Source organism: Chiloscyllium plagiosum, unplaced genomic scaffold, assembly GCF_037043375.1.
Source record: "Chiloscyllium plagiosum isolate Xiang-an unplaced genomic scaffold, Cpla_swu_hap1 HiC_scaffold_33, whole genome shotgun sequence".
Taxonomy (NCBI): domain Eukaryota; kingdom Metazoa; phylum Chordata; class Chondrichthyes; order Orectolobiformes; family Hemiscylliidae; genus Chiloscyllium; species Chiloscyllium plagiosum.
In genome coordinates, this window is record NW_028270171.1 from 26,192,199 (window position 1) to 26,215,890 (window position 23,692).

At 45.4% G+C, this 23,692-nt stretch overlaps 1 protein-coding gene across 1 annotated transcript; it reads left to right on the forward strand.

Moving 5' to 3' along the window:
* Positions 1 to 580: 580 nt before the first annotated feature.
* Positions 581 to 22,354, forward strand: LOC122542330 (alpha-N-acetylgalactosaminidase). Its single transcript, XM_043679986.2, has 9 exons — positions 581 to 727; positions 1,932 to 2,110; positions 2,986 to 3,160; positions 5,320 to 5,497; positions 8,344 to 8,438; positions 10,038 to 10,199; positions 13,374 to 13,571; positions 17,426 to 17,569; positions 19,071 to 22,354. The coding sequence occupies exons 2-9, from the start codon at positions 1,956 to 1,958 to the stop codon at positions 19,236 to 19,238; spliced, it is 1,275 nt and encodes a 424-aa protein (XP_043535921.1). The 5' UTR covers positions 581 to 727; positions 1,932 to 1,955; the 3' UTR covers positions 19,239 to 22,354.
* The last annotated feature ends 1,338 nt before the right edge of the window (positions 22,355 to 23,692 follow it).

Below are 23,692 nucleotides of genomic sequence, written 5' to 3' on the forward strand. Positions count from 1 at the left end.
TAACTATGCACTAAAGTTAGTACCCAATAATCCACAATTATACACTAAAGTTAATAATTATTTACCTATATCCCACAATTATACACTAAAGTTAGTACTCAATTAGACTTTATATTCCACACTGGGCAATTGGGATGACAATAGATATCCAGATACCATGAAGAAGTAAAAAAAGATTAATTATATAGACTCATACAATGCAAAAAAAAGTATCCAAATACTTCCACCATCCTGCCATTTCCATGCAGCCTTACAAAAAAGAATTCCCTTTCTGTTTTTGTCTGCCTCAGTTTAATAGCTGGGTTTATTATTCCAATCGACAATACAGCTCTACCTCAGTGTTTCCTCAGTATTGGCTGGAAACTTGATCATATTTCTGGAGTGGGACTCGAACACAAGCCATTCATATGGTTGGTGTGTGTGTGTGTGTGAGGTTTGTGCAGAGTAAACACCCTGCAGACGCGGGAAAGGGTTAAAGTTTGATCCTGGCTGGGTAGCAGCTGTAGGGGGCAGTGTTGGTGGAGGTTTGCAGCTGGTTGCAGCGCCCCAGCTTGTGGTTCTGAGGGAGCTGCTCCCTCCCGGTGACGTCAGCGTTTGGTCAGACGCTCAGGGGGCAAATGGCTGGGTGATCATGTGACCCAGGTCAGGTGACTGCCGGGGACTCACCAGACCCGGAAGTTGCAAGTTTATCCAGAAACTGCACTTTCCAGGAACCATCAGGAGCCAGGTTGGTATTCTCCGTCTGAGTGAGCGGGCCTTCTCCCCCCCCCCCCCATCCCCAGGGGAGGGGGAATACACTCCCTCTCCCCCCACCTCCACCCCAGGGGGAGGGGGAATACACTCCCCCCCCCCACCCCACCCCAGGGGGAGGGGGAATACACTCCCTCCCCCACCCCAGGGGGAGGGGGAATCCACTCTCCCCCCCCCCCCCCCCCCCACCCCCGGGGGAGGGGGAATACACTCCCTTTCCCCCCCACCTCCACCCCAGGGGGAGGGGGAATACACTCCTAGATTAGAGTGGTGCTAGAAAATCTCTGCTCCTGCTCCTCGGATGCTGCCTGAACTGCTGTGCTTTGCCACCACTCTAATCTAGAATCTGGTTTCCAGCATCTGTGGTCCTTGTTTTTATCTAGGGGAATCCACTCCACCCCAAAGGGAGGGGGAATCCACTCTCCTTCCCACCTCAGGGGGGGGGGGGGGATTTCTCGGATTGGTCAGATTCGGGGAGAAACTCTAAATCTGAGTAGACTGATTTAGGCCTTAGTTGCTCAGAAAGATGGGAATCTTCTTTTTGAGCAGAGAAGGGCTTGTGGGGGATTTAATCTGAGGGATACAAAGGGTTTAAATGGAGAAATTGTGAAGCTTTCTCAATTGGCTGGAAGTTTGGGAGCCAGAGGACACAGAATTAAGGTACTGGTCAAAAATATCAAATGCAACAATCAGAGAATGCTGACACAGTTGTTGAGGTTGGTGTCATTTGTAGAAAGGCTGTGGAAAAGGATACATGAGCAGCTTTCAACAAGGAACTGGATAAAGTCTGGGAGAGACCAAATGTACACGGGGAAAGGATTTTGATATTTATTGTCACATGTATTCAAGTGCGAAAATGCAGGAGTGGAGTGAAAAGTGTATAATGTTGCCACAGAAGGTACAAGTACCTAGGTACAGAATCTTAGGAACAAGGTAGAAAGAAAGAATAAAATTAAAAGTTAAGCATTGCCGTAATTATAGTACAGTGACACTTCCTTAGATTTAAATAGAAAATAAAGAAATAAGATCTAAAGTTCAGACATTACAGGATTGAGGGGGTGAGAGTGATTGGAGAGCTCTTATGAAGAGCTACTACAGCCAGGGTGGGCCAAGTGGCCTCTTTCTATGCCAAGTTATCCTGTGCCGGTCTGACATGGTGTTTTCTGTTATTGATGCCACAGGTCGAAGGGATTTTGTTGTTGGGGATGAAGATACTCCCAATATTCCTCGTGATATTACTCTCCAGCTGTGGCCACTCATTGGACAATGGCTTAATGAGGACCCCGCCCATGGGGTGGTTGGCATGGGAACGCTTTCGCTGTAACACAGACTGTGACAATGATCCTGAAAACTGCATCAGGTCAGAGGCAACATCCGGAATCGCGGAGTAACATTGAATCGAGTACTGGAATCAAACTGGGCCCCATTGTCACTGAAAATATCACAGGCAAACGCAATTCACTCATCGCTATGTCTGTCATGACCAATCAGACACTTTTATCAAATATCTCCCCCACACACACTGGGTCTCACTGAGGTGCAGGTCCCATACACACTGGCTCTCACTGAAGTACATGTCCAATATATATTGGCTCTCCCTGGGGTACAGGTCCCACACACACTGGCTCTCCCTGGGGTACGGATCTCATACACACTGGCTTGTCAATGGGGTACGGGTCCCTTACACACTGGCTCTCACTGGGGTACAGGTTCCATATATACTGGCTCTCACTGGTGTACAGGTCCCACACACACTGGCTGTCCCTGGGGTACGGATCTCATACACACTGGCTTGTCACTAGGGTATGGGTCCCAAACACACTGATTCTCACAGGGATACGGGTACTACACTGACTGACTCTTGCTGGGGTATGAAAGTAAATGAGAGGACAGCTTCAAAAGTACAATGGCCTTTGGCCATTCTACAGTCAGTATGGATTAGGCACCCTGGTGTTTAGAATGGCATTCAGATTTCAAGGTGATAGCATGCCTGCTGTCACACATCTCACACCCAGTACACTCAAAATATACCAACTCTGCCCAGCTGCCTGTTGGGAGACAGTTTGTTGTCTGATAGACCTGGGCCTTGTGCTGGAATTTGGATCAGGAGCTGGGTCCTGGACTAGGGACATGGGGCCTGGCCCTTGTGCTGTGCCCTATCTATCGGTGGCCTGCACTGGGACCAGTGGGCAAGGATTCTAACTTGTTGACTTTTTTGCCTCTGATTGCAAACAGTGAGCGCCTGTTTATGGACATGGCTGACCGGTTGGCAGAGGACGGTTGGAAGGAGCTTGGCTATCAGTATGTGAACATTGATGATTGTTGGGCAGCAAAGGAAAGGGACTCAGAAGGGCGGCTGGTGGCTGATCCCATCCGATTTCCCAGTGGAATCAAAGCTTTGGCTGAATACGTGAGTCTAGATTTTGCTCCTCTTTTATCCCATCCTCCCCCAACTCTTTCTTTCTTCCTCTCATCTTTATCCTTTGATCCTATCTGTACCACTCTAACCTCACCCTAGCCAGGGGAGAAGGGGTGTAAATGTAACTGTTAGATTTACAGTTGACTTGGATGTGGAATGAGTCAGACTGGGTTGGAAACTGATTGTGGTCTCAATATCCTTCTGCAATGCATCATTCAGAGGTTTCTGCTGAAAGAGGAACATATTTGTTCTGCAATTGTTCATCGAGTGGGCAAGACTTTTCCTGTTCTTTGTAAGTGGTGATGGGGGAGGGATGGGGTGGCAACTATATTAGATGGTGACTAACACACCACCCCTATGGGTCACTGGCCATCAGCTTGCGTCCTAAAATCTGCTACTTAAGACCTACAACTGGGGGACTCTGGAGGTTGGAGAGGGGTGTTTAGAGAGTAGTTTTCAGAGACTTTCCCGTGCCCTTAATTGCCTCCAGATTAGACAAGTAGGACCTCAGTCTATGGCCACCTCTCTCATCCATCAGGAAGTGGGTGACTGGGGCGGTGCCAAGTTGTTGCCCTTAAGAAGCTATTAATAATTCACTTAAGGGCCTTAATGGGAAGTTGTGGCACTTGGTACAGGAAACCAGACCATACCAGTCTCCCTCGGTCTTTCTCTGCAGCTCTGGGGCTTAGGTTATGTCTAACTGTTTGACTTAATGTTCTGGTATAGAAATATACAGAATCTGCAACATTGGAATGGCCACTCTTTATTAGATTAGATTACTTACGGGCCCTTCGGCCCAACAAGTCCACACCGACCCGCCGAAGCGCAACCCACCCAGACCCATTCCCTTACATTTTACCCCTTCACCTAACAGTACGGGCAATTTAGCACGGCCAATTCACCTAATCTTGCACATCTTTGGATTGTGGGAGGAAACCGGAGCACCCGGAGGAAACCCACGCAGACACGGGGAGAACGTGCAAACTCCACACAGTCAGTCGCCTGAGGCGGGAACTGAACCCGGGTCTCTGGCGCTGTGAGGCAACAGTGCTAACCGCTCGACATGAACTTCCTCCTGCCTCTCTCCAACTCACCTTGCTTTTGAACTTGGAGACCTGTTTCTAAAGCCAAAAAAAATATATTTTCATTTAACAGCCTAATAAATTTGTCCTGCCACATTCCAACATTTGCATTCCAAGCGAAGGAAGGAACAAGAGCAGGTCAATCAACTCACTTCACCAGTCCCTCCTCACATAATGTGTGTCTGACTGGACGAGATACTAGAAGGCAATACGATTTGGGATATTGTACCCAGTATAGGATGGTGAAGGCTTTCGAAAGGGTGCAGCGAAGATTAATAAGAATAATTCCAATCACAAGGGAGTGCACTTACGTGGATAGGTTGGCTACAAAGGGATTATTCTTGTTTGGAAAATTATTTGATTGAGGTTCTGAAACTCACAAGGGGTCAGAGTCATTAGGAGAAGTTGCTCTGACTGATAAGATTAACAACCAGAGGATACCAATCTAAAATAAATGGTAAACTAAAGGCAGAAGGGGAAAAAAAATTTTTGCACAGAGGGATTAGGATCTGAAATACATGAGAATGCGGCAGATGGAGGGTCAATCCGGCATTTTTAATGAAATTGGATAATTATCTGAAGAGAACAAAAATTGTAAAGCTACAGGGAAAGGATAAGGAAGTGGAACTAGATGAGTTGCTCTTGCAGAAAGCCAGCACAGGTATGACTGGTTCCTTCACTGGGAGCTGCTGTTCACTTCTGCTTTTGCCTCATCACTGACCCTTCACCTCTTGGACCTAGCTTTGACCGAAGCCACAAGGATGGGCTAAAGCCGTTTCCTCTCTTACTGTTGAATGCAAGCCTCCCAAGACTGAATAGCCTTCAGGCTTTCGGGGAGGGGAGAGGATTCCAGCCTCCATTTCCATCCGAGAATTTACCTGCTTTCTGTTTAAGGCCGCAGCTGGAATCCAGCATGGCTGCCAATAACACTCAGGCCGCCTTTGGTCCTGCTGAAGTGAGTTGTGACTCTTTTGTATCAGAGTGCAATTGACCCAATATGTTTCAGTAACTCTTGAAAACCCTTAAACAGCAAAACAGAAGACAAAAGGTTTCTGTCTTGTTTGACAGGTCCATGCAAAGGGCTTGAAGCTTGGTATTTATGGAGATCTGGGCACCTACACCTGTGGTGGCTATCCAGGCACCACACTGGACCAGATTGAGCTGGACGCTCACACCTTTGCTTCTTGGGGAGTGGACATGCTGAAGTTGGATGGCTGCTACTCCAATTCCTCTACCAAGGCTCTGGGTAAGAACATGAGCAACTGGCCTGGCTGGCATCACTGCATTGCATCAGAGCAAATTTCCCCAACCACTATCCCATGTGGCACAACGGGATTGGGGAATCTCTGCAGAAATTATAGAATCAGAATGATCGCAAAGAAGGAGGCCGTTCAGCCCAGTGTGTCGTACTAGCATCTTAGTGCTATCCAATTGGTCCTACTCCCTTCTTGGTAGTCTTCTGAATGTTTTCATCTGATATTTTCTCTTTTGTAAATGATTAGTAAATCTGCTTCCACCACCCATTCAGGTAACCCCTTCCAGATCATCATAGCTCCCCATATAAAAGTACGTTCTCATATCCTAACTGACCAGTACCTGGGGTATATCTTTTCCTATGCCATCTGATTACTACCACTCCTGTCATTGCAAAAGTCTCTTCTTATTTACTGTATCATTATTATATATTGATGCAAAATAATCACAGTCTGATCTGTGCACTTAGTCCCATGAGCAGTGTTTCATAGACTCAAATAGCACAGAAACAGACCCTTTGATCCAACTCATATGCGCTGACCACGTACCCAAATTAAACTAGTCCCACCTTGTCTGCATTTGGTCCATATCCCTCGACACCTTTCCTATTCATGTATTGATCCGAATGTCTTTTAGTTGTTGTAACTGTACCTGCATCCACCACTTCCTCTGGTAGTTCATTCCACACACGAACCACACTGTGTAAAAATGTTGCCCCCTTATCTTTTTTAAAACTTTCTTCTCTCGCCTTAAGAATAGTTTTGAACTTTCCCATCTTAGAGAAAATACCCTTGCCATTCAGCTTATCTATGCCCCTCATGATTTTATAAATCTCGAGAAGGTCACCCCTCAACCACCACCTCTCCAATGAAAAAAGTCCCAGCCTCTCCAGCCTATTTGTATAACTCAAACCCTCAATTCCTAGCAGCATCCTGGTAAATCTCTCCAATTGAACAATATCCTTCTTATAGAGGAAGTCTCACCAACGTCTATACAGCCTCAACATGACGCCCCAACTCCTATACTCAAAAGGTCTGGCAATAAAGGCAAGCGTGCTAAACGCCTTCTTAACCACCGGTGATGCAAATTTCAAAGACTTATGTACCTGAAGTCCCCTCTGTTCTACAACACTACCCAGAGCCCTATCATAAATTGTATAAGTCCTGCCCTTATTTGTTTTACCAAAATGCAGAAATGTCCATCAGGAACCTTTGCTCCTGAGGTCATGGGTTCAAGCCCTTGCTCCAGTGATTGGAGCTGTCCTGAGAGTGAGATACTCAATCAGGTGAGATACTGAGGCCCTGTCTCCTCCCTTGGGTCCTTGGGAAAGATCCCATGGCAGTATTTTGGAACAACAGCAGAGGACTTCTGTCTAGAAGCTGGGGCAATTTTTATGTTTTCAATCAATGCCCCCCCAAAAAACACAGGTTATGTGGTGATTATTTCATTGCTGTTTGTGGGAGCTTTCTGTAAACATGTTGGCTGCTACATAATGAGAATGCCAGTACTTCAAAATGTTAGGACACTTCATTAGATGTAAGGCACTTTGGGGCATTCTGAAATGCAGGTTGATAGGCAAACACTGGAGACTGTAAATGAGTTCAATAGGGAATTCAGCAGAAATGCCCTTTCTCAAAATATAACAGTGGCCAAGTTTGTAATTGACTTGTTAGATGGTACTGTTTACAGAGGAACCTCAGTTATCCAAAGGACACAGGTGGGGAATATTCCTTTCAGTTAATTGAATTCCGGATAATTGATGCCAGATGACATAGTTTAGCCAAGCATCTGGACCTTGCGAACTTGCCGGATAATCTGAAATTTGGATTATCGAATGCCAGATAATCAAGGTTCCTCTGTACATAGAATTGCAGTGCAAAATATTTACACAGTTACTTTGAATGTTAAATGTTGATGTAGAAGTGTGATCAAGATTCTAACACTCCATAGTGATTATTAATAGAGTTAAGTGTAATGTTTAGGTGATTCCTGGCACATATGTTGTGAATTTCTTTCCTTGTTCTCAAATTCAGCCAGTCCTTTAACTTTCCATCTGAGCTGTGGAGCGTTTGTTCAGAAGCACTTCCTTTCACCCTTAACAAGTTATGTGTGTTTCTGATCCCCACAGCTTCCAGAGGGCGGGAGCTGGCAGAATTCTTCCAAATGTGCTGCAGAATTTCCAGCTTTGGCTCTCCCCTCGCCCAGCAATGCTGCCCTCAACTTCAGAGTCAGCAGGGTGTAATGAGATTCACACAATAGTGGCTGCTAATGAGAGCTTAGCAACCAGAGACAACATGGCAACTTGTCCACTTTCGTGGTCACTGCTCATTCCAGAATTCCTATCATAACTCCACCCCCCCCCTCTTTAAAGTCACCCTGCTGTGGTCAAGGATATGGTAATCCTCTCCCAACCTCACTTTCTTTGGATCAATTTCTTTTTTCTTAGTGCTGCTCCCATTCCTGTGAAGTGACTTGGGGCATTTTCTCTTGCGTCTAGGAAGCGATTAGCTTTTCATCTGCAGATGGCATCGTACATATCGTATTGAAGCCCAAACGCTTCCAAGCCTAAACTTCATTCACACTGGCCCTTGGAGCAGAAACTGCAGGTTAATCAACTTTGTCTAGCTCCCCCTCTGCAATGCTTGTGAAGCGGGCGGACATGGACAACTGGTGATGATGCATCCTGTGTGAGGCAGTCTGGGGGTGATAGGAGGAGCGGAAGCAGACTCTATTCTGGCCTTCAGGCTTCACTTATTTTCTGATGATATTTGTGCATACTCTGAGCTGCAGATGCATGGATTTTTAAGTGTTCCTATTTGTCGTTTCTTTTTTGAACAGGCTATCCGTTGATGTCAAAGGCTTTGAACGCCACAGGCCGTCCAATTGCTTTCTCGTGTAGCTGGCCAGCTTATGAAGGAGGTCTGCCCCCTCTGGTAAGGCTGCAGAACACAGTGTCCACCTTGCTAATAGACGGGGTGGTTTGTTCAGTTGGTTGGATGGCTGATTTGCAATACGGAGTAATGTACGGTTTTCAGTTTCTATACCAGTTACCATGAAGGCCCCACCTTCTCAACCTCATTCTTTTCCTGACATGTGGTGACCCTCCAGTTATACAGTTGTCTCTCTGTAATGAGAGAGATGAGTAATCCTCTGGGACTATGACAACTTTACCTGGAGTTGGGGGGGGAGGGGGGGAACACCCTCCTGGATTCTGCAGATATTTGCCATGTTGTCTCTGGTTGCTAAGCTCTCATTAGCAGCCATTATCGTGTGAATCTCATTACACCCTGCTGACTTTGAAATTTAGGGCAGCATTGCTGGGCGAGGGGAGAGCCAAAGCTGGAAATTCTGCAACACGTTTGGAAGGATTCTGCCAGCTCCCGCCCTCTGGAAGCTGTAGGGATCAGAAGCATAAATAACTTGAAGGCTGAAAGGAAGTGCTTCTCAATGAAAGCTCCACAGCTCAGATGCAAAGTTGAAGGACTGGCTGAAATTGGATATTATTAAACAGCAATCATAGCAGGAGCCATTCACACTGTTGAGTCTGTTTGACTTGCCCACTTAGCTCCTCACCTCAACTCTGTTGACCCACTTTTGATCTCTTACCCTTACCCAGCAAGAATCTACCTATCCCAGTTTTGAAATCTCTAGTTGGTTTGCTTCAGGGAGAGACGGTTCCCAATTTCCAGCGACATTTATGAGGGAAAAGTGCTTCCTGAATTCAACTCTGCAATAGCCCCTGATTCATACTCAGATTATTTCATCCCCCAATCAAATTCTTTAATCATCTTAGACACCTTGATTTTATCACCATTCAGCCTTTTAACTTTGAACAATAATAAGTCTAAGTCACTGCAACCAACCCTCATAGTTTAAGCTTTAGAGCCATTGTATAATTTACAAACCGAAAGAAATGCGGATGCTGGAAATCAGAAACAAAAGCAGAAGATGCTTGAAAAGCTCAGCAGGTCAGGCAGCATCTGTGGAGAGAAATCACAGTTAACGTTGTGAGTCCAGTGACCCTTCCTCAAACACTGTTTAGTTCTGAAGAAGGGTCACTGGCCTGAGACATTAACTCTGATTTCTCTTCACAGATGTTGCCAGACCTGCTGAGCTTTTCCAGCAACTTCTGTTTTTGGGCCATGGTATAACTTACCTGCATCTGCTTCAGAGTGTTATTAGATTATATTCCCCTCAACAATACTAATGGTCTTTAACCAAAGTTTTCTATAACTGAGGCAGAACTCTCCCCCCCCCCCCCCCCCCCCACTCCCCCCCCCGTTATATTTCAGGCCCTGAGATAAAAGCCTGTACTCTAGCTTTTAATGAAACACTTTGCGATATCTTGAAGTTGTGAAGGTGCTATAAAAATGCACTTCGTTTTTGTTTTTGCTCCCTTTCGCTCGCACTCTCATTTACCAATTTACACCCTCCCCTCATGTTCCCTGTTTTTTATTCTCCCCTGCACGCCCTCATCGTCCAGCCTCCTCCATTCATGAACATTGTCTTTATGCCGCAATGGCTGTTTGCAGGTGAACTACACATTGCTGGGAGAGATCTGCAACCTGTGGAGGAACTACGCTGACATTGACGACTCGTGGGAGAGTGTTCGTGGCATCATTAACTGGTACTCGAGGCACCAGGACGTGCTGCAGCCCGTGGCTGGCCCAGGGAAGTGGAATGACCCTGACATGGTATCCTTGCCTTGGTCTGTGCCCCTCTCTGCCACACAATGGGAGACTTTCTGACATGCAGGGTTAGGCACGGCATGAATAGAGCTTGGTGTCAGCACTTGTACAAATTAGGAGCAGCAATGGAACATTTAGGCCCCAAAGCCTGCTCTGCCATTCAGTAAGATCATGGCTGATAGCTTCCAACCCCCCCCCCCCCCAAAAAAAATTTGGAAATCCTTCTATAATTCCATTATATAGCAGCATGGTGGCTCAGTGGTTAGCACTGCTGCCTCACAGTGCCAAGGACCTGATTCAATTCCCGCCTCGGGTGACTGTCTGTGTGGAGTTTGCACATGCTCCCCATGTCTGCGTGGGTTTCCTCCTGTTCCCTCCCATAATCCAAAGATGTGCAGGTCAGGTGAATTGGCCATGCTAAATTGCCTATTGTGTTAGGTGCATTAGTCAGGGGTAAATGTAGGGGAATGGGTCTGGGTGGATTACTCTTCGGAGGGTCGGTGTGGACTTGGTGGGCCAAATAGTCTGTTTCCATACTGTAGGGAATCTAATCTAATCTGTATCGACTGCGTCCACTTCCATTCAGAAGGTTGTAGGTTCAAGTCCCACTCCACAGACTTGAGCCCCTATTCCAGACTGACAGTCTTAATGCTGCACTGAGGGAGTGCTGCACTGTCAGAACAGCTGCTTTTCAAAAGTGATGTTAAACCAAGGATTTCTACCCCCGTGAGTTGCATGTGAAGGATCCCATGGTATTATTCACAAAGAGCAGGGAAGTTGTACCTTGTGACCTGAATGATTTTACCCCTTGATAAACACTAGTAGAATTAGGTTTTCTGGTCATTGCAGTTCATAGGATCTTGCTGTGTTCATAAATTAGTCATGTTCCAAATGAGACTATTCTTCTAAAGTATTCATGGTCTCCAAGCTTTTGCAATGTTGCAAGAGGCAGGAGCTGCCAGTCCCTCTGACAGGAAGGGGAAGGGGCCAGTAATGGGGCTGAAAACGACCTGGTAATTTCTCTTAAAGAGTTGGTAGGCTGTCGTTTTGGTGTCTTTCTTCCTGGTTTCTGACATTGATTCTACCCTTTTCAAATGTCACGATCTGAAACTAAACCAGATTGTTTGTAATCTTGACATCCTAATTGAGCTAGCTGAGCTTTAATCCACTCTCCATTGCCAACGTTGCCTACTTCCATCTCCCTAACATGACCCTACACTGTCACTTCCCCAGTTCACCAGCTGCTGAATCCCTGGACCCTCCATACTTGGCAATTCTGGTGTGACCAACCTCTGACCCTTTGCAAACATCAGCTCGTCCATGCCTCTACAACTGTCGCCTGACTAGCACTGTTCACCTGTATCACTCCTGAGCGTGTTCACTGGCATTTACTCCTGACACCTTAGTGCTTCGACTTCTCGTCCTCGTTTTCAAATTTTTCACCCTCCCTCCCATCCAGCCCGAAGCTTTCCAGCTTTGGCCATCTTGCACATCCTAATTCCCATTTCTCCGACACTCCGTATCCACACGTCTGTTCGGAGGTTGTGCGTGTGGCGTTCAGTGTGCTGATGCATTGACTTCTGGTTCTGGAAACCATTGCTGTGCACGGATTTGGGAGGAAAATCAAATTCGGGGGAACGTAGCTCATGGGTGTGTCTTCAGCTGCCCAGGCCACGAACTCACTCCCTAAACATCTCCAATTTTCCACCTGTCTTCCGTCTTCTTTGAGACGCTCCTAAGGCTGATATTACCTGATCTAGTATTGTTGTCAAATTCATAGAATTATACAGTAGAGGAGAGGTTTGTACCCCCCCCCCCTCCAAAAATGTAATACTTCCTACACTCATCCCATTTTCTATACGAGACCCATAGCTTCAAATGTTATGATATCTCAAGTGCTCATCCCAAGTGCTTATGAAAGCTTATGAGGTTTCTTGCCCCAACTACCTTCCCAGGAGCACATTCCACACCCCTACCACACTCTAGGTGAAAGAATTTTCCCTCAAATTCCCTCTAAACCCCCTGTCTTTCATCATGAAAGTGAATCCCCTTGTTATTGACCCTTCAACTGGGAATTTCTGTCCACCCTATCCATATCCCTCATTATCTTATACACCTCAGGACCCCCACTCAAACTACTTTGCTCCAAAGAAAACCATCTGAGCTTATCCAGCGTCTTTTCAGAGCTGAAATGCTTCATCCCAGGCAACATCCTGCTGAATCTTCTCTGCACCCCCTCCAGGGCAATCATATTCTTATAGGGTGGTGACCAGTACTCTAACCACAGCCTAAACCAAAGTTCTGTACAGCTCCAACATGACCACCCTGTTATTATAACCAGTGTCTTGACTGATAAAGGCAAGAGTCTCATATGCCTCCTTAACTATCCTTTCCAGCCACCTTCAGGGATCTGTGCACAAGCACCCCAAAATGCCTCTGCTCCTCTGAGCTTCCTGGTTGAAATAACCCCACTGAGGCCACCCTTTGTTTACCCAATGAGCGTTCTTAACACTGTTCCAGCTTCCTCGGAGCCAGGTCTCAGAGTGAGCAGAACCTCTGACACTCCTGTTTTTTTTTCTTTTTTTTCCTTCTCTTTCTTTTTTTAAAAATAAATTTAACCCCCAGACTACCGCCTAACTGCGGTAGTGCTTATTTTTTCCCCAGCACCCATGTTGTCTGTGTGCAGGTGTGAGACACAGCGAGAGACACAAGGTGCACGAATCTTTATTCAATTTCCACCACCAGGAAGATAGGAAAACACCCGAGTGGCCAGTGACAAGCAGTGCCCTTCACATCAAAGGGCAGTGCTGTGTGATCAAAACAGTGAGGGGGAGGGTAGGGACTAAATCAAAATAGAGTTGGAGGGGGAGACACTCCTGTTTTTACCTGTCAGCCAGGGCTCTCTAATTGGACCAGATTAACAACCTTAATCAGGATGCCTATTTCTGAGGTCTACCTGGCTATACTAGTGTCCTGTAATTCATTAAGTACTCCCTTGCCTTCAAATGCTGATTGGTTTACATTACTGCAAAGTGCCTTGGGATAGTTTACTCAGTTAAAGGTTTTTTTTTTAAAAAGGGTGCTATGTGAATGCAGGTTATATTTGTTGCATTGTTAGTCACAGTGGTGTGCTATCTCCATTTCTCTTATGCACCTTTTTTTGATATTTCTTTCCTCTAGTTAATTATCGGAAACTTCGGCCTGAGTTATGAGCAGTCTAAGTCCCAGATGGCTCTCTGGGCCATTCTCGCTGCTCCCCTCTTTATGTCTAATGATTTGCGGGCGATCACCTTGAAGGAAGCTTCCATCCTACAGAACAAGCTGCTAATCAGGATTAGCCAGGATCCACTGGGAGTGCAGGGCCAAATGCTACTGAAGGTGAGTGGCAGGATGGAATGGAACAACAAGGAGCTGCTGTGCTTTGAGGTGGATTGGGCCCAGTACCAAAGTACGTGATGAGAATAAAGGATTATGGGATATCTGTGTTGCCAAGAAAGCAAAATCACCTTTTAAGGCGCAAGGACTGAATAGTCCCGTGTCATTTTCATCTCTCATAAGATAGGTCAAGTTATTCTAAGTTAGGTCAAGTTGAGAACTATTAAAATTGGCATGTGTGGATTAGCGTGTGCTATCTCTTACTGGTTGACAGTGACTATGGAGTTCACAGTCCTGGCAGGAGATTGGCACAATCCTGGTCAAACATGGTTGGGTACACCCTGAGAATCGAAGAGCCAATGTGAAAAGGTGTGGAACAAGGGGATCAGTGATTGGATCTGGTTCAGAAATCGGGCATTCACTAACTGTTACATTGGCACAATTACCTGGATCTTTCGGGAATGGGGCATTTCACATTTGAACCAATTTTTAAGGTTTGTTCCTGCCAAGGTGTGAAGCTCAAAAATGTTTTGTGCTGGGAGTGTGAGCCAGTTGCAAAACAGTAAGGATAAAAGGACGTCTGAGATCAACAGCATATCTCACTAACCAGTAAGCTAATAAATAAAAGGGGAGGATAAATTAGAGACAAATTAGGAAATTCATGCAAAAGAATTTAAACTGTTAAATTTCATTCTTTCAGTTAGTCAATAGTTAGTGATTTTTGGTGATGTTGCAGCAAAACCTCCTAATGAAAGATATTAGGGAATCCTTATGTTGCTATTTAATGACACATTCTGTGTACAGTCTGTACACTGTCATTGATTAATCATTAATCTCTGATCAAAGCTGGTAGGTATCTGATTGCTGCTTAGTCACCTGAAACTTTATTTTCCACCCAGGACTGATTTAAAAAAAAACTTCTTTCTGGGGTAGAAAGAATAAGAAAGAGGTTTAAGAGAGAAAAGGTCAGAAAAGAAACAGTAAAATGTAAAGTTGACATTTTAAATCACTGTATCTCCAGGTTCAGTCTTGAACATGTCCTTAAGACATTTAGGCCATTTTGCCCATCGTCTGCTCCACCATTCAAACGTGGCTGATACGTTGCTCAATTTAGCCGCCTTCCTGTAACCTTTGACCCCCCCACTTACTAATCAAGAACCTATCTGTCTCTGACTTAACCACACTTAATGACTTGGCCTCCACTGCACTCTGCAGCAGTGAGCCCTACAAATTCACCACCCACTGGCTGAAGAACTAACTCCTCATCTCCCTTCACTCTGAGGCTGTGCCCTCAGGTCCTAGTGTCTCTTACCAGTGGAAACATCATCTTCACATTCACTCTATCCAGGCCTTTCAGTATTCTCTAAGTTTCAATGAGATTCCCTCTCCTTCTAAACTCCATCATGTACAGGCCCAGTGTCCTCAACTGCTCTTCATATGACAAGCCCTCATTCCTGTAAACCTCCTCTGGACCCCCTGCAACGTCAGCACATCCCTCCTTAGATATGGACCCCAAAACTGTTCACAATATTCCAAATGCTGCCTGACCAGAGCCTAATGCAGCCTCAGCAGTATACCTCAACTCTTATATTCTAGCCCTCTGGAAACGAATGCTGACTTGCATTTGCCTTCCCATATTAATTTTTAAGATAAACCAGGATTTGAAGTCCCTTTGTGCTTCAGATTTCTGAAGCCTTTTCACATTTAGAAAATAATTCTTCCTTGTGATGAACTTCTGCTGAGCCTCCAGAAATTCCTGCAATGGCTGCTCCATTGGCTTCCTGCTAGGTTTCCCTTCCAACCAACTCTGGTCATCTCCTTCCTTATGTCTTTGTAGTTATCTTTACTCAGTTGTGATACCATTTTATCTGAATCAAGCTTCTCCCGCTCAGAATCCACTATGGTCGCTGACCCCGAGGTGTTCCTACACTGAAGCTCCTTAATCATGTCTACCTCATTACACATCACTAAATCCAGAATTGCCTCTTCCCTAGTGGGCTCCACAAGTTTCTTTCATAAATTCTAGTGATCTGCTAGAATTTTGCCAGTCCACCTGCATATTGAAGATTATTGCAGTAATGCCTTTCTTACATGCCTTTTCTATCCCCTGATTTGTGTTTTTGTTTCCCAAATCCTGACTATTGCCAGGAGGCCTGTACATAACTCCCATCTGGGCCATTTTACCTTTGTGTTCCTCAACTCTACCCACACAGGTTCTACGCCCTCCTACTCTATATCGCTTCTGCTCTTGATTTAATTTCATTTTGTACTAACAAGGCAGCCCCACCCACCTCTGCCTATCCTATTGATAGGACGTATATCCTTGGAAATTTAGTTCCCAGCCCTTATTGCCATGTGTCTGTGGTACCCACAACATCAATTTCAATTTGTGCTACAAGCTCATTTACCTCGTTTTGTATACTTGGTACTTTTAAGTACAATACCCTCAGTCTTGCATCAGCTGATCCCTTCTCATAGTTGTCCCCTTATGATTAGGTTAGATTAGATTCCCTACAGATGGAAACAGGCCCTTCGGCCCAACAAGTCCACACCGACCCTCCGAAGAGTAACCCATCCAGACCCATTCCCCTACCCAATATTTACCCCTGACTAATGCACCTAACACTATGGGCATTTTAGCATGACCAATTCACCTCATCTTTGGACTGTGGGAGGAAACCGGAGCACCCGGAGGAAACCCATGCAGACACGGGGAGAATGTGCAAACTCCACACAGGCAGTCGCCCAAAGCTGTAATTGATCCCAGGTCCCCAGTGCTGTGAGGCAGCAGTGCTAACCACTGAGCCACCGTGCTGCCCCAACCATCTGTTGCATCTGAAGTTAGATTCCTAACCCCTTCCATACTATGTCCTATTTCATCTTCTGGATTCTTTGATATCCTCTGCTGAGCCCTCCCAACCTTTTAAATTTTTCCATAACTTTCCATGCAACTGAATCCAACCTCCACTATTTCGTCCACAGGCACAACATTAGCATCTTTGTGTACATGTGCTTTTTCCCATTAGGTAAGTGCCAAAGGAGTATCCTGCTTTAACATGAAAATCCTGGAGTCTCCTTTTTTTTTGGGTATTAAGTTAGCAAGATTCAAATCCATGGCTGATCCAACTGTTCAATCTTAATCTCCTGCCCTTTCTCCCTTCAACAAAAATATCAATGATTTTAATCAGCCCATTCGAGTAGCACAAACAATAATCCATGTGCTAGATTTGATCATTATTAGTGATAAGTTACAGTACACAAACCATACAAGATATGCCGTTAAATAATGGAATAGAGATTTCTTAAATGCATAAGGAGTGTGCTGTCACCAAAACATCTCCCAACAACAATTGATTATCCGAAGGAATGAAAATTAATGTTCTAAATTGATGTCCTTCTGGGCTGGAAAAGCTGACTAGCAATCGTTAATCAGGTATATGAACAGGAAGGGTTTGGAGGGATATGGGCCGGGTGCTGGCAGGTGGGACTAGATTGAGTTGGGATATCTGGTCGGGATGGACAAGTTGGACCGAAGGGTCTGCTTCTGTGCTGTACATGTCTATGATCTGTAACTATATCCATACTGTTGGAAGGTATTTGCACTGTTAAACTCAGAAGTTAAATCTGTTTTTAATAGCCAATTTATGAATGGATACAACCAGTTTGTTGAGGCTAAGAATGAGATGCTGATCGTGCAATGCCAGCGCAGGACAATGAAAACAGCACAAATCAAAATTTGGAACATGACTGTGGATTTTCACATTGATAATTGTTAACTTGCCACTATTTTTGCAGCACGTCGCGGCCAACCGGTTTTCAACAGCTATTGTTTTACCCATTCCCCTCCCTCACCCCAGGGTAAGAACAATATCGAAGTCTGGATGCGACAGCTTTCCTCATCAACTATGGCACTGGCTTTCTTCAGTCAGCGCACTGACATGCCTTATCACTACACGACGTCTCTTGGCCAGCTCAACATCACTGCCCCTCAGCTGTTCTCAGTGAGTATGGTTTGCCTTTTGTGGTTTGAACAGAACATTACTGAAGCAAAACAGCTTCATGAGCATAATGGAGAGGTCAGAACTCTCAGGGACGTTTGAATAGGCTGAGGCTCTTTTCCCAGGTAAAGTCAGACCTGAGAACTTTGTTTTAAAATTATGAATGGAGGCACAGTGCCTCAGTGGTTAGCACTGCTGCCTCACAGCGCCAAGGACCCAGGTTTGATTCCAGTCTCGGGTGACTCTGGCTGTGTGGAGTTTGCACATTCTCTCCGTGTCTGCGGGGTTTCCTCCGGGTGCTCCGGTTTCCTCCCAATGGCCAGAGATGTGTAGTGTAGGTGGATTGACCATGCTAACTTGCCTAGTAGTGTCCAGGGATGTGTAAGCTTAGGGGATTAGTTATGGTAAATGACGAGTCTGACTGGGATGCTGTTCAGAGGGATTGGTGTAAACTTGATGGGCCAAGTGGCCTCTATCTGCACTGTAGGGATTCTATTAATGGATTTGACAGCTGGGAGGATGCAGAGAGGGAATTCCCTGGATTTCAGGAGAAACTTCCTTACCCAGAACAGTCCAAATGTGGGACATTTTCCCCCATGGGAAGGGGTTGATACAAACAGTATAGATAAGTTTAATGGGAGATTATGTAAACAGATAAAGGAGGAGGGAATAGAAATATACTGACAGGGTGCGATGAAGGGAGTAGGAGCCTGATCACTGGCTCTGAATGATAGAGTGCTGTAGGTTTGATGAAATTCGGATGCTGCAAGCCCCTGCCAGGTTGCATTTGGAGAATCTGCATCTGAACTCTCCTCCGGGACATCAGTGATGTTTTACCCGACATCTTTTCCTCAGGTAGCAAGAAAACGACAGAGCTGTCTCCCCACTTCCATATTTACAATGGGTGCTATTTAAACCCAGCACCCTGTAGTACTCCCACTAGCTGGAGTCTCTCGTTACAAATACATTGGCTACTTCAATTAGAATTGCAGATATGGAAATCCAGGCTGCAAATACAAACCCAAGAATAATGTTTGTGTGTAACTTTAAAATGATACAGTCTTGCTCAATGACTGTCTGGGGAAGAGAGTTCCATAAAATCATAGTACTCTGAGTGAAATAAATTATCTTCATCTCTGTCTTAAATGGAAGCTCCTTTCTTTTTAAATTGTATTTCCTAGATCAAATTTTACCCAGAAGGGGGACTCATTCTCTCAATGTACACCTCCAGGATGTTCTGTGTTTCAATAAGATCACCTTTCATTTTTCTAAATTTTTACATGCCCAACTTTTCCTCATAAGGTAATACCCTCATCTCAGGAATAAGCCGAACTCATCTCTGTTGCTCTTATTCTAATGTAAGATTTACACTCTCATTCTATTTGTAAAACATTCTTTGCCTGACAGGAAGTCGGTGAACAGTTTTGAGTTCATCGCCCAGGTTGTGAGAGAGTACTGCCTCTCATGTGCTCTGTCTTGGTCCTTTTGTTTCTTCTGGATTTAGATGCAGGATGTTTATTCAGGGCGGGTCCTGCACCAGCTGGAGATCGACACCAAGTTCACTGTCACCATCAATCCCAGTGGAGTCGTGATGCTGTTTGTGTATCCGGAGATGCAATTAGTACAGGATTGGGACAAGAGAAGGCCGGAATTCAGCCTCTTGAAACTGTGAAGAGGTCTTCATTACCTTTAGCAACAGCTATAGACTTTATTTTTCTCAGGCACGTTGACACAATGAATGTCTGTTTTATTCTCAAATTGAAAGCTCAGTCATGCAAGAAGGGTATACCCAATGCCTTCTCTTTTCAGAGTTTTGTGGGCGTTATTTTGTACTTTTACACCCAATTTAGTTTACTGTGCTTTGTGGATGATGGGATGCCTGGAATTTGAGGGACTAAAGCATCAGCTAGTTGCTCTGTGGTTTGTCACGTGACTCAATTCTTGCTCCCGGGTCAGAGTGACAGAGTCTATTTGGGTGTATTCAGTCACTGAATCTTGCTGAGAGTCGCTAATCACGGTTTAATCTTGGGCAGGGTGGAGTTGATGTGAGCACTGGTGACAGGCAGTCCTGCTGTTTTTAACCTCTCGGCCTGTTTCCAGCCATGGGAGGGAGTAGAGAACAACTGCTGTTTTGGGATTGGGAGGATGAAGTTTGTGAAACCGAGGGCAGCTCAAACAGAGCTGTTCATCAAACAGCTGCAGGGAACAGAAAGAGTGGGGCAGTTGGTATCGATGAAAATGATGAAGATCATCTATTTCCTCCGTAATTTTATCCCTTTTCACTGCCACTGAAACACTGATTCAAGCCTCTCTAGATTTTACTGTTCAAACATACTCCTTCTGGCCTCTTGCCATTCATCCTGTACAGATTTCAGCCTTTCCAAAACTTCACTGCCTGCATCCCAACTTGCACCAAGTCCTGCTCACCTGTCACCCCTCTGCTCACTAACCTGTGTAGGTCTTGTGCTGGCAACACCTTGACTTTAAAATATCTATCCTCTACTTAAAATCCCTCCATGATCCCAACCCCTGTAACATCCTCTAGCTTTCCAGATTCCTGTGCTCCTCCAATTCTAGCCTCATAGAATCAAACAGCATGGAAATCGACCCTTTGGACCAACCAATCCCTATTGGCCATAATTCCAAACTAAACCAGTCCCATCTGCCTGCTCTTGGCCTATATTCCTCCAAACATTTCTTTTTCATATACTTGCCTAAATGTCTTTTAAACATTGTAACTGTATCTGCATCCATCACTCCCTCTAGAAGTATATTTCACACATAGTCATAGAGATGTACAGCACGGAAACAGACCCTTCGGTCCAATCTGTCCATGCCGACCAGATATCCCGACCCAATCTAGTCCCACCTGCCAGCACCCAGCCCATATCCCTCCAAACCCTTCCTATTCATATACCCATCCAAATGCCTTTTAAATGTTGCAATTGTACCAGCCTCCACCACTTCCTCTGGCAGCTCATTCCATACATGTGCCACCCTCTGTGTGAAAAAGTTGCCCCTCATGTCTTTTTTCTATCTTTCCCCTCTCACCCTAAACCTATGCTCTCTAGTTCTGGACTCCCCCACCCCAGGAAAAGGACTTTGTCTACTTCCCCTACCCATGCCCCATATGATTTTATAAACCTCTATAAGGTCACCCCTCAGCCTCCGACGCTCCAGGGAAAACAGCCCCAGCCTGTTCAGCCTCTCCCTGTAGCTCAGATCCTCCAAACCTGGCAATGTCCTCGTAAATCTTTTCTGAACCCTTTCAAGTTTCACAACATCGTTCCAATAGGAAGGAGACCAGGACTGCATGCAATATTCCAACAGTGGCCTAACCAATGTCCTGTACAGCTGCAACAAAATTCCCTTCATTTTTTTTTTCCTCCTCTCACCGTAAAAATGTGCCCCATCATTTTGAAACCGCCCACCTTTTGGGAAAGGATACCTGCCTTTCTCTTTATCTATACCTCTCATAATTTTATAAATCTCTATAAGGTCACCCATCAAGCTCCCATGCTCCAGTGGGAAAAGTCCCAGCTTATCCAGCCTCTCCTTATAACTCAAAAGCCCCTCTTCCCTTCACCCCAGTGCTGAAGGCCATTCCTTCAGCTGTCCAGGCAGTGCTCAGTCTTCAAAATCTTCCTAAGTCTGTCGTGTGCTCTACTTTGTTAAGACCCTCCTTAAAACCAGGGTCTTTGATCAAAGGGGTCTCCTCCTCTCTTTGAGTTTGATTTGACAGCCCTCTGTGGAAAATTAAATACATAAGCGATACAAAATGTTTCCTAGTCATTGAAGATCAGTCCAGACCCATTGAGCGGAGAGTTCCAAATTTCATTCTCTCTCCTCCCCCCCCCCCCCCCCCCCCCCATTATATGTGGAAATATTTCTTGCCATCACTCCTGAAGACAGCCTGAATGGGTGGGTCAAGCTCCCCAGAGCCAGGGGTTTTAGTTTTTCAGCAGCAGTTGCTGCTGGAGTCTTGAAGCTAGATGTGAAAGCTGTTCTCCCTCCTCTCTGTTACAGTTAAAAGCTGGGGTTCTCTTTCTGCTGCTGGAATTGCATCCAAAATGCAATGCCTGGCACTTGCCTTTAAAATAAGAAAAAGTGAGGGTCTAGGCTCATCTTAATATATTTTGAGAGATCTACTCCATAACAAAGGTCCATCTCCTCTTCCTTCACTCCCTAACTAGCAGACATGGCTTCTCTCTGTTGACCTTGTCACTTCTCTTAATACTCTGTGGGTGGCACGGTAGTTAGCACTGCGGCCTCACAGCACCAGGTTTGATTCCAGCTTTGGGCCTCTGTGTGTGGAGTTTGCACGTTCTCCCCGTGTCTGCGTGGGTTTCCTCCGGGTGCTCCGGTTTCCTCCCACAGTCCAAAGATGTGCAGGTCAGGGTGAATTGGCCATGCTAAATTGCCCATAGAGTTAGGTGCATTAGTCAGAGGGAAATGGTTCTGGGTGGGTTACTCTTCGGAGGGTCAGTGTGGACTGGTTGGGCCGAAGGGCCTGTTTCCACGCTGTAGGGAATCTTAAAAAAAAAAATCAAATCACTCCTCACCTTCCCTATATTGATGAAGGCGAAGTGCTGAGAAAGGGGGATTGGAAGGGAAGCAGAATTGTTTTGCTATTATGTTAAAATGTTTTATATTTCCTGTTTGTTGTAAACTGAATCAACAATTCTCAAGCAGGTTGCTTCTACTTTGATTTTTGTACTAAATCGTTATCAGAATTCTTCCATTGTATTTTCTTCAAAAGTTCAAATAAACAATGATGTTCAGTTTGAACTTTTGTTGTAACAGATTCTGTCATGGATTTGGTGATGTCTGGGGTACAGGATTGGGGTAGTGCCAATAGCATCCCTGCCTCAGAGCTAGTAGATCTGGGTTTAAGTCCCACTTGCTCAAGAGATACCAATGTCTCTGAACCGGTTGATCAGAAAAATCTGGGACAAGAGTAGGATGTGGACCAGACCTGCTGTACTGAGAGCAACCCACTTCAGGTTTTTAGCCGTGGTTAAGAGTCAACATCACTCTCATATGATCAACTTCTGTTTCAACTTCAATATAAACTTTGCTCAGTTTTTGGTGCACACCCAGCCTTCCATTTCTAGAAGCTTCAGGTAATCTGTCCTGACGGTGAAAGACAAAGCATTGGCCCATTTCCTGAAGACGCCCTGACCTCACTCTTGTCTCGATTTAGATTAGATTCCCTACAGTGTGGAAACAGGCCCTTCGGCCCAACCAGTCCACACCGACCTTCCGAAGAGGAACCCATCCAGACCCGTTTCCCTCTGACTAATGCACCTAACTCTATGGGCAATTTAGCATGGCCAATTCACCATGGCCAATTCACTTGACCTGCACATCTTTGGACTGTGGGAGGAAACCGGAGCACCCAGAGGAAACCCACGCAGACACGGGGAGAATGCGCAAACTCCACACAGACAGTCACCCAAGGCTTGAGTCGAACCTGGGACGCTGCTGCTGTGAGGCAACAGTGCTAAGCACTGAGCCACCGTGCCGCCCAATACCAGGTTTATCTCATGAGTCTGAGCAAAGGACAGTGACGTTGCTCATGTAGAAGAGGCTCTGAACCAAGTTTCTCAGCTACCTGCAGAAGTCACCCCCCCTTCTTAATGAACACAGCAAAGGATTCTACGTAACACACAAACAGGGCAGGGGTGACAGGGCAGCCCTTCCTAACTCCATTAATTGAAGCTGCATGCTAAGACCATTAGGACACAAGAGCATAAATTAGGCCATTCAGCCCATCGAGTCTGCTCCACTATTCAATCATGGCTGATGTGTTTATCAACCCCATTTTCTTGCTTTCTCCCCGTAACCCTTGATTGCCTTTACAATCAAGAACCTATCTATCTCCAAATTAAATATACTCAATGACCTGGCCTCCACAGCCTTCTCTGGCAATGAATTCCATAGATTCACCACTCTCAGGCTAAAGAAGTTTCTCCTTCTCTCCATTCTAAAAGGTGTTCCCTTTACTCTAAGGCTGTGCCCTTGGGGCCTAGTTTCTCCTACCAATGGAAACATCTTCCCAACATCTACTCTGTCCAGGCCATTCAGTATTCTGTAGGTTTCAATTAGATCCCCGCCCCATCCTTC

What these genes read in the sequence shown, in the direction of transcription:
- LOC122542330 (XM_043679986.2), top strand. Translation starts at nt 1,956, where the DNA reads ATGAAGATACTCCCAATATTCCTCGTGATATTACTCTCCAGCTGTGGC. An exon ending in GATCCTGAAAACTGCATCAG is followed by an intron (nt 2,111 to 2,985) that starts GTCAGAGGCAAC and finishes GATTGCAAACAG; the next exon opens with TGAGCGCCTGTTTATGGACA. An exon ending in AGTGGAATGACCCTGACATG is followed by an intron (nt 10,200 to 13,373) that starts GTATCCTTGCCT and finishes TCTTTCCTCTAG; the next exon opens with TTAATTATCGGAAACTTCGG.